General features: G+C 45.5%; 1 protein-coding gene across 2 annotated transcripts; it reads right to left on the reverse strand.

Annotated features, from left to right (window-relative positions):
• Window positions 1-560: 560 nt before the first annotated feature.
• On the reverse strand, window positions 561-11,873 carry LOC129457180 (NLR family CARD domain-containing protein 3-like). 2 transcript variants are annotated; one of them, XM_055229704.1, is made up of 12 exons: window positions 11,805-11,873; window positions 9,386-9,483; window positions 9,217-9,303; window positions 7,978-8,076; window positions 7,837-7,906; window positions 7,538-7,736; window positions 5,671-7,450; window positions 5,429-5,602; window positions 5,042-5,209; window positions 4,812-4,976; window positions 2,972-3,018; window positions 561-1,214 (listed from the first exon to the last, which is right to left on the reverse strand). In XM_055229704.1, the coding sequence occupies exons 2-12, from the start codon at window positions 9,439-9,441 to the stop codon at window positions 661-663; spliced, it is 3,399 nt and encodes a 1,132-aa protein (XP_055085679.1). In that variant the 5' UTR covers window positions 9,442-9,483; window positions 11,805-11,873; the 3' UTR covers window positions 561-660. The 2 variants fall into 2 exon arrangements, with proteins under 2 accessions (XP_055085679.1, XP_055085680.1); XM_055229705.1 differs by having other exon boundaries at window positions 9,386-9,480; window positions 11,805-11,868.
• Window positions 11,874-15,303: the final 3,430 nt, after the last annotated feature.

Below are 15,303 nucleotides of genomic sequence, written 5' to 3' on the forward strand. Positions count from 1 at the left end.
CATGATTGTGTGAGACCTGCTGAAAAGGCTGAGGGTTTATTTTTAATACGTTGAGAATTTGAACAAACAAAAATATACAAATAAAAACAACACAAATCTCCATCAAAATCACAACATTTGAAGCTTTATTAGCTCTGAAAATCTGCATGAAATACTTTTACTTTTTCACCACATTTGGGAACAAGTACTTTGATGTAAGTAGATTTATTCATGTGATACTACTACTACTACTCCTTCTAGTAATATATGACTTGTCTGTGTGTTTGTCTTTGAAAAGAAATAAAACAATATAAAATAAATCTCTTGTAAAATGAAGTAAAAAATAAATCAACATTTACAAAGTGATTTTTCTGCAGTTTTGACTGTTCTACACTGCCTGGCCAAAAAAAAAAAAGTCACCAAAAAAGGTCTGGCTCCCTGAAACACTCTCACAATTTGAGCCCAATGAATCCTGGCATTGTCAATTTGGAATATGCCCGTGTCATCAGGGAAGAACAAATCCATTGATGGAATAACCTGGTCATTCAGTATATTCAGGTGTCAGCTGACCTCATTCTTTGAGCACAGACTGTTGCTGAACCTAGACCGGACCAACTGCAGCAACCGCACCCTATTTGCTTAGGTAAATCCAGGTGGCGACTTTTTTTTGGCCAGAGTATTTTACACTTCGAGTGAGGGTGAGTCTGTTGGACACAGAGACAGTGAGGACTTGGACCAGAGCAAAAACCCAGGGAGCAGAGGTTGAGTGAATGTGGTGTTGAAGGTGTGGAGGTGGGTCAGTTGGTCAGAGGAGACTGTGTAGAAGGACAGAGAGCCAGCAGGACAGTCCACAAACACTGAGACTGTCCCAGAAGAGGAGGACCAGGGCTGAGGGAGGCGGGTGTCTTTGTTATTATGACAAACAGAGAAACCATATTTAGAACAGTCCAGACTCCAGGACTGATCATTGCGCCCAAACACACTGTCATGAGTGTGTACGCTCCTTCTGATTCCTCTGTAAGACACTGATATATAAACCCTTCCACTCCACTGGACCTCCCAGTAACAGCGACCAGTCAGACCAGTGGAACACAGAATCTGAGGGTAGTAGTCAAATCTGTCCTGATGATCTGGATACGGCTGCTCCTCTGTCACATGTGTCACCTTCTTGTTGTTGTCAGACAGTTTGAGTTTTCTGTGAGCTGTGTTTGGATCCAGAGTGAGATCACAGAAATCTGATGGAGAGAAGACACAACACAGCAGCAGTTAGTCCCATGTGGAGACACACATTTAATTATAGTTTAATATGGGTCAATCTATTCAGTTACACAGCTCCAGACTGGACTCTTCAGGATCTGCTTTATGAAGAACTCTGGATTCAGTCATGGACACAGCTGTGGACCTCACAGTCTGAGGCCACACATCCATCCATCCATCCATTTTCTTCCGCTTATCCGGGGCCGGGTCATGGGGCAGCAGTCTAAGTAGGGACTCCCAGACTTCCCTCACCCCAGACACGTCCAGGAGGCATCCTGAGCAGATGCCCGAGCCACCTCAACTGGTTCCTCTCGACGTGTAGGAGCAGTGGCTCTACTCCGCCAATAGAGGTGGAGAACATGGCCCACTCAGAGTCCATGTCTCCAACCTCCCAGGGATCAGGGAGAAGCTCTCCCGGAGGTGGGAGTTGAAGACCCCCCTGACAGAGGGCTCTGCCAGACGTTCCCAGCAGATTGTCATGATGCGCTTGGGCCTCCCAGGCTTCCTCCTCCGCCAGCGGATCCAACTCACCACCAGGTGGTGATCAGTTGACAGCTCAGCCCCTCTCTTCACCCGAGTGTCCAAGACACGCGGTCGGAGACCAGATGACACAACAACAAAGTCGATCATTGACCTCTGACCTAGAGTGTCCTGGTGCCACGTGCACCGATGGACACCCTTGTGCTCGAACATGGTGTTTGTTATGGACAAACTGTGACTAGCACAAAAGTCCAATAACAAAACACCACTCGGGTTCAGATCAGGGAGGCCGTTCCTCCCAATCACGCCCCTCCAAGTGTCACTGTCGTTACCCACATGGGCGTTGAAGTCCCCCAGGAGAACAACGGAGTCCCCGGTTGGTGCACTGTCTAGTACCCCTCCCAGGGACTCCAAGAAGGCTGGGTACTCTGCACTGCTGTTTGGCCCGTAGGCCGACACAACAGTGAGAGACCTGTCCCCGACCCGAAGGCGCAGGGATGTGACCCTCTCGTTCACCGGGGTGAACTCCAACACGTGGTGGCTGAGCTGCAATGAGCAAGCCCACACCAGCTCGCCGCCGCTTCCCGCGGGCAACGCCAGAGAAATGGAGAGTCCAACCCCTCTCAAGGAGTTGGGTTCCAGAGCCCAAGCTGTGCGTGGAGGTGAGGCCGACTATATCTAGTCGGTAACGCTCAACCTCCCGCACAAGCTCAGGCTCCTTCCCCCCCAGCGAGGTGACATTCCATGTCCCCAGAGCTAGTCTCCATGTCCGGAGATCCGGTCCGATCCCCTCCTTCAACTGCCGCCCAGATCTCTCAGCACCCGTCCCTCATGGCTCCTCTCGCAGGTGGTGGGTCCACGGGAGGACGGCCCCACGTCGTTCCTTGGGGTTGGGCCACAGGCACTTGCTGCCGAGCACCCACCCCAGGCCTGGCTCCAGGGTGGGGCCCCGGTAACGCCAGTCTGGGCGACGTAACTGGCCTTGTTGTATTACACTTCATGGGGGCTTCTGAACCGCTCTTAGTCAGACCCGTCTCCAAGGACCTGTTTGCCATGGGTGACCCTACCAGGGGCATGGAGCCCCCGACAACATAGCTCCCAGGATCATTTGGGTGCTCAAACCCCTCCACCACGTTAAGGTGGCGGTTCGGGGAGGGGTGAGGCCACACAACAATATATATTCTATGTGAGGTCCTTGGACCATTTTATCCATTTAAATAAGTGTCTGTTTCAAATGGAGTTTCTCAAAACTTACACTTTCTGAGTCCTGGTGTTAACCACTGAGCTCCAGCATGGTCCAGTCTGAAACACACGACATCAGACTGAAACACACGACATCAGACTGAAACACACGACATCAGACTGAAACACACGACATCAGACTGAAACACACGACATCAGACTGAAACACACGACATCAGACTGAAACACACGACATCAGACTGAAACACACGACATCAGACTGAAACATGAAGTCATTTTTAAATCTCATTTTAAGAAAGGTTTGTTTTGATGTTTTTATCAGCTCTTATCAAAATCAATGATTTGAATTATCCCACATACATGTCACCTCCTAATGACTGAGATGAACATTTAAGTGTATTCATGTTGTGAATAAAATATTTTTATCATGTCTCTGCGTAAATGCATTTGATCTTTGTCAGTCTGTCAGACGCAGAGCACACACGAACATGTGCGACGAGACCCGGAGCACACACGGACATGTGCAAAGGTTCTGTCCCATCCCACAGGAAACTGTATGTTGTTCTACCTGACAAAGTGTAAAAGTTCATTAACTCCTGGGTGTGAAACAAATGTCACTCTGCTTTGATATGTCTGTGGCTTTGTCATTCTGGTATAAAAACTCTGAGCTCAGATGTTCGAGGAGACTGAGGGGGAGAGATGTTCTAGAGGAGAGACTCAGGAGACTAGCTCAGGACACTGAAAAACTGCCAAGGTGAGCCCTGTCCTGTCCATATCTGCTGTAACAAAGAATAAACCTTTTTGTATTTCAAAATTCACCAGGATTCACAAATGGATCACTTTTCATCCAGAATTACTATAGTATTTTTCTACAACACAGCCTTCTATATATGCTCCATGTTCACTGCTGCTTTATATTGTCTTTGGAAATATATTTCACTATGAGATCACTAGCTACAGCCATTAAGATGTGCTCCAGGATAAAGAAGAGCGAGACCTGTAGATTTACACTGACACTCAGTTTATTTCACATTTAGAAACCAGACGGCAATAAGTCTGAATCATATAAGAAAGAGATTAGTCCGTTTTATATCTGTACCGCACATTACTTAAGCTGTAGAGCATAGAGCTGTGTGTCTACAACACAGCACTGTGACCTTACAGTACATTATAAATAGAGAGGCGCCACGAAGTACTACAACAGCAATACATGAATGATGTTGAATGTGAATGTTACTAAAACACACCGATTTACTTCCCAATAAGCAGTGAGCTGGTCTGATTCAGGACTGGATCTATCAGAATTGAACCAGCACTAAACAAGGACTGAAACAGGAGGACTGTACCAGGTCTGAATCAGGATTAAACTATAACTACACCAGGATTGTAGTAAACAGAAAGGAGCAGCAGACTACACAGGACAAGCACAGGACTTAGGTGTATGTATGTATATATCTCCTCATCCTCAACACCCACGTGCACAGGGTAGAGACCCAGTCCTGTCAGAACCCCACCCTGAGTCCTGCACAGTGGACCCTCAGATCCAGACTGAGACCAGGAGAAGGACCAGGTCTAAACCCAAGATCTAGGACAGACCTCAGCCCAACCCCATCGAGCTCTGGGACAGTCCTGACACTTCTGTCTTTAAGGCTCAACAGGGGCCATACAGACGTACAGGTGCCATTTTTTGATTCTTGTGAGGCCAAAAATATAGAGATATTTATATAGAGATATGAACCATGAACCAGGTCCAACATCTGAAACAATGTTGATGGAGCTGGGAGTCGCCTGAGGGTTGGTGGTTCCTCTGCCTTTGTGCCTAAAGGCCTCACCTCCAGTGCGCTGCTGTGTGTGTGGTTGTGCCTTTGACAGACAGCAGGGGGCGCTCTCACCTGACAGACAGCAGGGGGCGCTGGTCCTGTAGAGCGGTCAGGAGCTCGGCTGAGGGTCCTGGATGGTTGTAGCTCAGGTCTAACTCTCTCAGGTGGGAGGGGGCGGAGCTCAGAGCTGAGGCCAGAGCAGCCCCGCCCCTCTGTGAGACCAGACATCCAGACAGCCTAAAGACACAGCATTACACTCATGTGGACACAAGGGGGCAGAGTGCATCATGGGAGCATCTCACCTGAGCGTCTCCAGTCTGCAGGGGGCGCTCTTCAGTCCAGAACACAGCAGCTCCACTCCTGAGTCCTGGAGGTCGTTGTGACTGAGATCCAGGTGTGTGAGACTGGAGGAGCTGAGGACTGAGGCCAGAGGCCCACAGCTGTGAGGGGACAGTCCACAGAGGGACAGACTGAGGAGACAGAGGGACATTAGAGACTAGAACCACCACACAAGAGTTTAAGCCTCAGCCTGTGGGGCCGGTATAGAGCCCAACACCTGCATTCAACCCAAAACAAGACAAATAGAACGTCCCATATCCATATATTGCTTTTATCAAATGTTGTTTTACAATGCAACTACCAACAGGTTAATGTATGTAAAATTAGTAAGTAAGATTAATCCCTCTGACCTGAGCTGTTCCAGTTTACAGTGAGGACTCTTCAGACCAACAGACAACATCTCCAGCCCTGAGTCCTTCAAGTCATTGAGACTGAGATCCAGGACTCTCAGGCTAGAGGACTGGGAGCTGAGGACTGAGGTCAGAGCTTCATAGCTTCTCTCTGACAGGTTACAGCTGTTCAGTCTGGAGAGAAAACTTTGTTCATGTAGAAGTTGAATCAAACCATCCTCTGTTAAACAAATGTTACTCACAGAGCTTTGTTGGAGGCCTTGACCACTGGCAGCAGCCTCAGGAGAGCCTCCTCTGAAGCAGAGTATTTTTTCAGCTCAAACTGCTCCAGATCTTCTTCTGATGACAGTAAGATGACGGCCAGAGCTGACCACTGAGCAGGAGATAGTTTAGCTTCAGACAGACGTCCTGAACTCAGGTACTGTTGGATCTGCTTCACTAGAGAAAACTTATTCAGTTCATTCAGACAGTGGAACAGGCTGATGCTCCTCTCTGCAGAAACAACCTCACTCAACTTCTTCTTGATGTACTTTGCTGTTTCTATATTGGTCTGGGAGCTACTTCTTGTCTGTGTCAGCAGACCTTGTAGAAGGCTCTGATTGGTCGACAGTGAAAGACCCAGGAGGAAGCGAAGGAGCAGGTCCAGATGTCCATTTGGACTCTGTAAGGCCTGGTCCACAGCTGTCTGGTAAAACTGGACTAATTTACCGCTAGTTGTCCGTGATGAATTTTTTTTCTCTACGAGCAGGTTGATCCCAGTGTTGATGAAGGTCTGATGGACGTGAAGAGCAGCCAGAAACTCCTGCACACTCAGATGGATGAAGCAGTAGACCTTGTCCTGGTACAGGCCTGGCTCCTCTCTAAAGACCTGTGTGAACACTCCAGAGTACACTGAGGCCGCTGCAGCGTCCAGTCCACACTCACTCAGATCAATCTCGTAGAAGATCAGGTTTCCTTTCTGCAGCTGCTCAAAGGCCAGTTTTCCCAGAGACTCCACCATCTTCCTGGTCTCTGGACTCCAGTGTGGGTCTGTCTCAGATCCTTCTTCATACTTGATGTTCTTGATTTTGGCCTGAACCACCAAGAAGTGGATGTACATCTGAGTCAGGGTCTTGGGCAGCTCTTCTCTCTCTCTGCTTTTCAACAAATGCTCCAGGACTGTGGCAGCGATCCAGCAGAAGATTGGCATGTAGCACATGATGTGGAGGCTTCTGGAGATCTTGATATGGGAGATGATTGTGTCGGCCTCTTCTCTGAACCTCTTCCTGAAGTACTGCTCCTTCTGTGGGTCGGTGAACCCTCTGACCTCTGTCACCATGGAGACGCACTCAGCAGGGATCTGATTGGCCGCTGCAGGTCGTGTGGTTATCCAGAGGCGAGCGGAGGGAAGCAGGCTCCCCCTGATGAGGTTTACCAGCAGCACGTGCAGTGAGGTGGACTCTGTGGGGTCGGTCAGGGCCTTGGTTTGAGTGAAGTCCAGAGGAAGTCTGCACTCGTCCAGACCGTCAAAGATGAAGAGCACCTGGAGGTCTTCAAAGCTGCAGAGTTCTGTTTGTGTTTGACTAAAGAAGTGATGAACAAGTGTCACCAAGCTGAAGCTTCTCTCCTTCAGCACATTGAGTGCTCTGAAAGTGAACGGGAACAGCAGCTGTATGTCCTGGTTGGTTTTGCCTTCAGCCCAGTCCAGACTGAACTTCTGAGTGAGCACTGTTTTCCCGATGCCAGCCACTCCCTTTGTCAGCACTGTTCTGATTGGTCCATGTGTGTGAGCTGGGCCTTTAAACATGTCTTCACATGTGATGACTCTCTCTGCTGGGCCTGGTTTCCTGGAGGCTGTTTCCATGTGTCTGACCTCATGTTCCTGGTTGACCTCTGAAGACCCTCCCTCTGTGATGTAGAGCTCTGTGTAGATCTGATTCAGAAGGGTGGGGTTTCCTGCTTTAGCGATGCCCTCAAACACACACTCAAACTTCTGCTGCAGGTTAGACTTCAGTTTACGCCGATAAACTCCAGAATAACTCCCTGAATGAAGACAACAGATACAGACCTGAGTCTCAGAGAATATAAAACGACTGTGAGCACCTTGTTAAATGTGTTAAATGGTCCTACTGCTCCACAGATGCTCAGCCAGCTCCTTCTGCTTCATCCTCCTCAGGAAGTTCAGTGTGATCTTCAGAACAGCCTCACTGCTGCTCCTCTGCTCTTCATCCTTCATAGGCTCTAAGCATTCTGGGTAATCTGTACTCAGAACCTTGTGGAGCTTCTTCAGCTCCTTCTGGACAAAAGTGAAGATGTCCTCCTCCAGAAGCTGAACAGACACATTATAAACAACACAAATGCAGTCAGTGTCAGATCTGTGTGGAACAAGTTCTCATTCATCTGAACATTTACAAACTTTAGTGACAGACCTTAAATATGGAGTCCAGCTGTGTCTGATGGTGCTGACCACTGGAGACCTCTGGACCCTGCTGCTCCACTCTGTGAGAGAGACTCAAACACTTACCGTATTTTCATTTCAATTGTTTTATTCAATAGTTGTTTAAACTCACGGTTCTGTGGCAAAACCAATTGGACAGTCCTTAGACCTGTCACTCCTGAGGGACTCACAGATGGGACCAGGTTCAGATGGAGGATGTTTCTGGTGGATCCTGAGACACAGAAGAAAACACACTTCAGTCACAGTGACTCTTCTTAACACTTGTGACTGCACAGTCCATTAAAACAGCTGGAGCTGGTAAAAGTAAATAAAGAAAACCCCTGTGTCCATGTGTGCTGAGTGAGTGATGAGTGTGTGGTGTAAGTGGAGGTTGAACAGTTTTATTACGTCTGGTCCAAAAGCAGGACACTTGTTTTATGAATGAAATGTGAGTAACTTATATGTGATAATGTTTGGTGATATGGTCATGTTTCCATCTACTTTTAGATTCTGTAAACTGTTACATCAACCTGCCCAGGGACGACAGGTGGAAATGATCATTTTCTGCTCTAACCTGCTACAATGCATCTTTCCTTTTGGTCAGTGTTTAGTGACACTGTCCCTGTATGAATAAAAAACATCCCATACAGAGCAGCACAGTAAAGCCCTCTCTACTCCAAAACACAGGACTTCTGCCAGTGTGGGCCCTGTACAACTAAGACACATCCACACATTCAAAAATAAAACTATTACAAGAAAAGACCAGAGAAAGTCAAGCATTTCAAACTGTTCACATCCAGACAAACATGAGCAATGCAGCATGAACAAGTCTCTCCATGGACCAGCACCAAAGAACATCTGACATGAGCCACATGAACCATCTCACATGAGGAGGACCTCAGGGACCCAACTCCTGATGGAGTCATTCTGTAGACCTGGTTTAGTTCTGGTCTAGACCTGGTCTAGTCCTGGTCTAGTCCTGGTCTAGTTCTGGTTCAGTCCTGGTTTATTCCTGGCCTCCTGTTGGTGTCCAGACTCAGGACTAAATGTGGGGAGTCAGTGTTTCATTTTTCTGTTTCAAATCAAAAGTGTCTCTGTTGGACAAACACAGTGGTTAAAGTCATGTGACTTGAGCAGGTCCAGCGGGTGATGGGCCTGGACTAGGATCTCATAGAAGGACTTTTGTAGGACAAAGACATAAGTGTGTTGCATTTCCTGCTGCTGAGACGAGCATGAAGTTCCTCCTCACAGTCACAGAGGTCATCTGCAGCTCTTACACTTATGTTGAGTTTAATAAAAAACAAGTCATCCATATCATTCTAAAAAGGCTGTGAACATAAAGTCCTGACATTATGAGGTGAGTCTGACTTACTCTGGACCATGTTCTCTTTTAAAATTAATCAATCGTCCTATAGACTCATCACTCTTGAATGAGACGGCGCTGGCCCCAGGAGCAGGTCTGTGGACACAGATGGAGCAGTGGCTTTAGTCTGAGCTCTGACATGGAGAACAGTGGTGGAGTGTTAGTGATCCTCTCTTACCTGTGAGCTTTTATAGAGGGAGGGGCTCCGTCCTCTCTGGTCTCTCTCTGATCCATGCTCAGTCCAGTCTGAGTGACAGTGAGAGGGCAGAGGTGCTGCTGAGGGACACAGGGGACCTCACATTAGATCACAGTCATCTATCTAGACATTTGTCTGCCTCATGTTTTTCCTTGTTCTTTGTTTATCTGAGGTTGTAGAAAGTTAATTATTAATTATTTATGTACAGTTATTTTTGAGATGTCTTTCCGGAGCGGGAGCGGAGACTGCCAGGACCGGAGCACGACGAGACCAGGGACAGGACCGGGGAAGACTGAGCAGGAGTGATCCAGAGAGCGGGAGCCAGAGCAAGAGACGGGAAGCGAGCCAGAGGCCAAGACAGAGCAGGAGGCAAGCAGAGGGTGGACTGTACCGGAGCTGGAGCGCAGAGGCAGGAGCGGGAACGAGCAAGAGCAGGAATATTGACACGCGGACGGTCTCGCCGAGACTCTGGTCCAAGACGGTCCTGGGGAAGACAAACAGACGATCTGGCCCTGAGTGTCTTCTGCCGAGCCCTCATATACTTGGCAGCAGGTGCAGGTAATTGCGCTGATGTGCTCCAGGTGCGTGCGGGAGGAGTCAGGAACTCCGCCCAGCTCCGGACAGACAGGTAGGGGAGGGGGAGAGAACACAGGAATTGTGGGCATCATGACAAGGCACAACTCTTAATCAAGACACTTCAAAAAGAAGCACAGAGAGACAGTGTCCTGTAAAACAGACAGTAAAGAATCAAAGACACAGAGGCACATTTGGACTCAGCGACAGGTTGGTGGTTCTATTCCCATGTGTGTTAATGTGGACTCAGCAGAACAGAGAAATAAACCTGACATTACTCAGAGCTTTAAAGCTCAACTCCTTCCATCACTGCTGCTGTCTGGACCTGTCCTGGACCTGGACTTTGGACTCTGTCTGTGGACTTGGATCTGGCCCAGATCCTGAGTCTGGTCCTAAACGTTTCCCTCTTTACTTTTCTACAAACATCTTATTTTCTCTTAAAGGTGCACTGTGTAACTTTGCTGTTCAGGTCAAACACCTGCTGTTTTACATGGAGACATTATTGCTTTACTCAGAATGTTCCACAGTACGGCATTAAATTATATATTGTGACAAGCAGGTGACATCATTTGGTGGTGGTAAAATTTTGAGTAATGAAAACCTGAAGTTGAATAAATGCAAGATAGCTTTAATGTTGTATTGTGGAACATTCTAGGTGACACAATGACATCTCCATAGAGACAGTGAGGTGGTTTACACTCCTCCAGAAAAGTTCCATAATGGTTCTTTAACTGAATGGAGCGTCCAGGGCCTGAGGGTGTGTGTGCTTCAGCCTGTGATCCCTGTAAAACTGCTCGTCTGATTCTGTTGAGCACAAAACTAAAGATTTTGGACTAAATCCATAAATCATAATGTTTTACTCTCAGATGGGACAGAGACACATTTCTCTGTTGATCACATGGTATTTTCACGAGTCACATCAACATGTAAATCCACAAATGTTGAACCTGATTGTTTCTGTTTGTGACTCGAGCCAAGAACTCACATTATTACAGCAAATATCTGTGTTTGAATCAGACACATTTGACTCTTCTGTGTTAAATATGATTGTTCTATAGAATGTTGTGATGAAACACAGCCATAGCAACACAATAATAAAACATGAATGATCAACCTTCATCAGCCTCTGGAGGATCACAGTCCAACATCTTTACTGTTTATCAGAGATCTCAGGAGAGACTTTATATCAAACCTTTGACCTGTGATTAGGAACATAAAACAAACCAATAACAGCCTCATATCCCAAACACTCAAGTCTTTCTGACACTTCTCTGTATAAACTACATTAGAAAACCAAAAGATGATTTGGTGATGGAATAAATGTAAGTAAAATGTCTGAGCTCTGTCCAATCAGAGCAGGCGATGCAGTGATGTTATGTGTGTTTGTTTATAAAGGAGCAGATACAGAGGAGAGACAGACGTGGATCAGGACCATTGGGACTTGTGCTGTACTCACTACTCATATGATTTTAAAGGTAACTAAGTACAATTACATGGCTGCAATTATACTCCATTACAAGAACAAGTACAGGTTTAAAATTTACTCCAAAAAGTACAATTACTTCAAAAATCTATACTCAAACACAGACATAGAGCAGAAAACTGGGCTAATTCAGTTGTTTTCTCAGATTGAAATGAATCAAGTCCAAGTTCAAATCTAAGCAAAAAGTTCAGTTTATTCTAAATGTAAAACAGGTGAATCTGAAAATGTGACTCAATAACCCATTAGAAGTGAAGAGTCTGATACCATAAAACTAGGATTACATAAAGAATGTGTTCAAAAAGCCACAAAGTGACTGTGACACAAGTAAATATAAGTCATTATTACCTCAGACAAACAGTCCAACACCTCCTGAGTCACTGTGAGCCTCCTCTGCTCCTCTGCTCCTCTGCTCCTCTTGTGTCTGTTCTGTTCTTCTCTCTAGTCCAGTAGTAGCATCCCGCTCAGGCTCAAAGTGTAGCTCAACTTTGAACAACAGGCTAATCCACATCTCTTGCATTTATGTGGAGTGAATGAATAATCCATTGTAAACCACTCTGACAACAATGAACACTTAAATCTTTAGACATCAGGTGAGCAGTTTTACAGGGATTATAGGCTGAACCACACCTCACAGGCTTTGCCCAGGATGTTCCACAATACGGCATTAAAACTATAATTCCAAAACTTTGACTTTGTTATTTTTAAGCCTCTTTGTCACCAGTTTGGCCGTTTGCGTCGGGCCATTGTCCATTTGAAAGACTCATTTTTAACTTCCTGGCTGATGTGTTTAAATGTTGCTTCAGTGTTTCCACATAATGTTCTTTCCTCATGATGCCATTTGTTTTGTGAAGTGCACCAGTCCTTCCTGCAGAAAAATAACCCCACGACATGATGCTGCCACCCCCGTGCTTCACAGCTGAGATGGTGTTCTCGGGCTTGCAAGCTTCCACCAAACGTAACGATGCTCATTATGGCCAAACAGTTCAATTTTAGATTCATCAGACCACAGGACATGTCTCCAACCCTCTTTTGGAGTAATGACTTTTTCGTGGCAGAGTGTCCTTTCAGTCCATGTCGGTACAGTCCTCGTTTCACTGTGGATAACGACACCCTCTTACCAACTTCAGCCAGCACCATCACAAGGTCTTTTGCTTTTGTTCTTGGGTTGATCTGCACATTTTGAACCAAAGCATGTTCATCTCTGGGGCACAGAATCTGTCTCCTTCCTGAGTGGTATGATTGCTGGACATTCCAATTTATTTTTGTTTATTTATCTTTATTTGTGCAGATAAATAAAAAAAAACACCTTTGCGCTCTCTTACATGGGCGCCCTGTTTAAAATGCAATACAAGCAGAAAAACAAACTAAACAAACAAGTATAAAAGTCCATGTGAAACATTAAAATAAGGAGTAGGTGCGTGCATATAAGTCCATATAAAACAGTAAAAACAGGTGCAGTTGTGGGTATAAAAGTTTGTTACTAGATCATTAAATTGCGATTGTATCACCAACATATCCAGTTTTGATTTTCCTTATAGTGTACTTCATTTTTATGAAGCAAAACAGCTAAAAGCCTCTTCCCTGGTCTTAACCCCTTACAATTCTGAGTCATTTCGGAAAAATTGCCTTTGTTCTGACCTCTCCAAATGAAAATACTCACCATTATTGAACCCTCAGTAGTAAATACACAAGTTTGGGTCTTTGTAAAAGTAACACCCTATAGTTTTACCCACAGGCGTCAGAATCACTGTAAGTTTGTCTGCTGAGCATTTATACACTTTGGAACACACATAATTTTTTATTTTTTTTTCTCATCCTCGCCTACATTTTTTTTTGTTAAATTGAAGGTGTAGAAAGCTGCAGTAGGAGCTGGGGACAAAAATACACTATATCTCAACTGACAAGATTGTTGACCACTTACATTTCAAATTTGAGGTCAATGCCTATAAAAATGAGAGTTTTACAATCATTTGAACTAACACACACACTTCAAAATGTAAACAAACACACACTGGAAACTAAGAACTCTTTCAGTCTGTAGCTCTCATTCACTGTCCCGAACTCCAGTAACCCACAGCCCCCACCTTTTTGGACAACGTTGGTGTCAATCACAAGCTAACAAGTTTGTTTTACACTGAGGAACAAAGTTGGCGCTGTCAGAAGTTTAATATGCTTGAAATTGACAAAAGAAGTGCAAGCAGATTTCACTTTCCTCCAGCAGATTGGACATGGAGGATCTAAATTCTTTTGTGGACATAATTTCTTGACTGGATTATATTCTCTGGACCTTTACGGAACAAATGAGACCAACTTTGTGTGAATATGTTGATGTTTGACAGAACCAGAGCGCTCAAAGTGAAGTCCAAATCTACATTTCTGACTTCTCTTCGTCTCTTCGTCTTTCCTGTCAGCACTGTGGTGATTAGAGGTGTAAATGGTTTACATATTCAGAAAGATGAATGTCGTAGCTTTCATTTGATGTGTAGATTATTTGTGTGGTTGATGCATAAATACACGTACATTGCTGTAAATACGTAAAGGAACGTCAAGTGGTTAAAATCACCACAACCTCATTTTTTCCAGTGCAGAACATTTGTGCTCCAGAAGGGGGCAGCACAGTTCTTTTGAGACTCATTACAAATCGTCCATTTAGGCCCCTGTCTCTTGTCCCACTGAGAATGATAAAAAGTGACATTTACACACGTGATAAATCAGGAGTTTGTGTGAGTTGTGTCTTTCGGGGTTGTAATCTGTGGTGATTCAAATCTCTGTGTGCGTTACCATGGATACAAACTGAACATCATATGGTGTTATTGCAGTTTTTATCTCTGAGCTCACATTTTCAGAGTCTGTCCCTCCATGTCCCTACACATTTTTATACAGTTACTTTTTTCTACAGTTTGAGACGGTCACTCTCCCTTTGAGTTTCATTAAATGCACTAATCTGAGCGATCCTCGGTGTCGGCTGCTTTTTGGCGTCACGAACAGGATGTTTTGAAGCTCTGCATGGCTGATTGTGAACATTAGTGACTGAGGAAGCAGAGAGTGTGTTGTCTCAGACTAATAGGACACAGCCTTTGCAGCTGCATCTGCTCAAACATTGGAGTTAGAGTGACAGTGACATCTGCACATAGACATCTCAAATGGTCCAAACCCACTATGTTATGGTCAGAACATTATGCAAACCCAACCCTATTTCTGCCAGTGTTTGAGTCCCGGGATGCAGATCCATCTACATAAAAAAAAATAAAAATCAAATCAGGGTTAATTTGAGGCACTTCCTGCAAATCAAAGCGAGAAGCACATACCAAATCTATCTCTGACACAACGCAGTGTGGCTCGCCGTCCCCTTCAATGGGCAGCAGAGTTACGAGGTTCAGTTAAGTACATCTCTGAACATTTGACATCTCAGTGAGAATAGTATTGTACCTCAACCAGTGTGCAGTGGACAAGTGAGAAGTTTTCTGTTCAAGCAAGATCAGAGAAACAGCATGTGGTACTAACAGGGTGAGGTCAGAGTCGCCCATGAGGTCATTTGATGCTTGAACAGCCTTTTCAGCTGCTGCAACAGCACGTAAACAGCGAGACAGGACAGCAGCAACAGGGTCAAGCTTAGAAAAGTACACGACAGGCCATAGGGTACGCCCATGCATCTGAAGGAGAACAGAAACTATACATCCATCACGTTCATCCACTGTCTGAGTGAAAGATGGGGTCAGGTAAACCTCTAACGATGCTCAATGCTTTGTTTTGTTTTTGAACAAACTGCAAATCAATATAGAGACAGGTGATAGTCATTTGTAAGTGTTTAGTTCCAGTGTCAGTTTACAGGAGTGAGCATAAT

Source organism: Periophthalmus magnuspinnatus, chromosome 19 (genome assembly GCF_009829125.3).
Source record: "Periophthalmus magnuspinnatus isolate fPerMag1 chromosome 19, fPerMag1.2.pri, whole genome shotgun sequence".
In the NCBI taxonomy this organism is placed as follows: domain Eukaryota; kingdom Metazoa; phylum Chordata; class Actinopteri; order Gobiiformes; family Gobiidae; genus Periophthalmus; species Periophthalmus magnuspinnatus.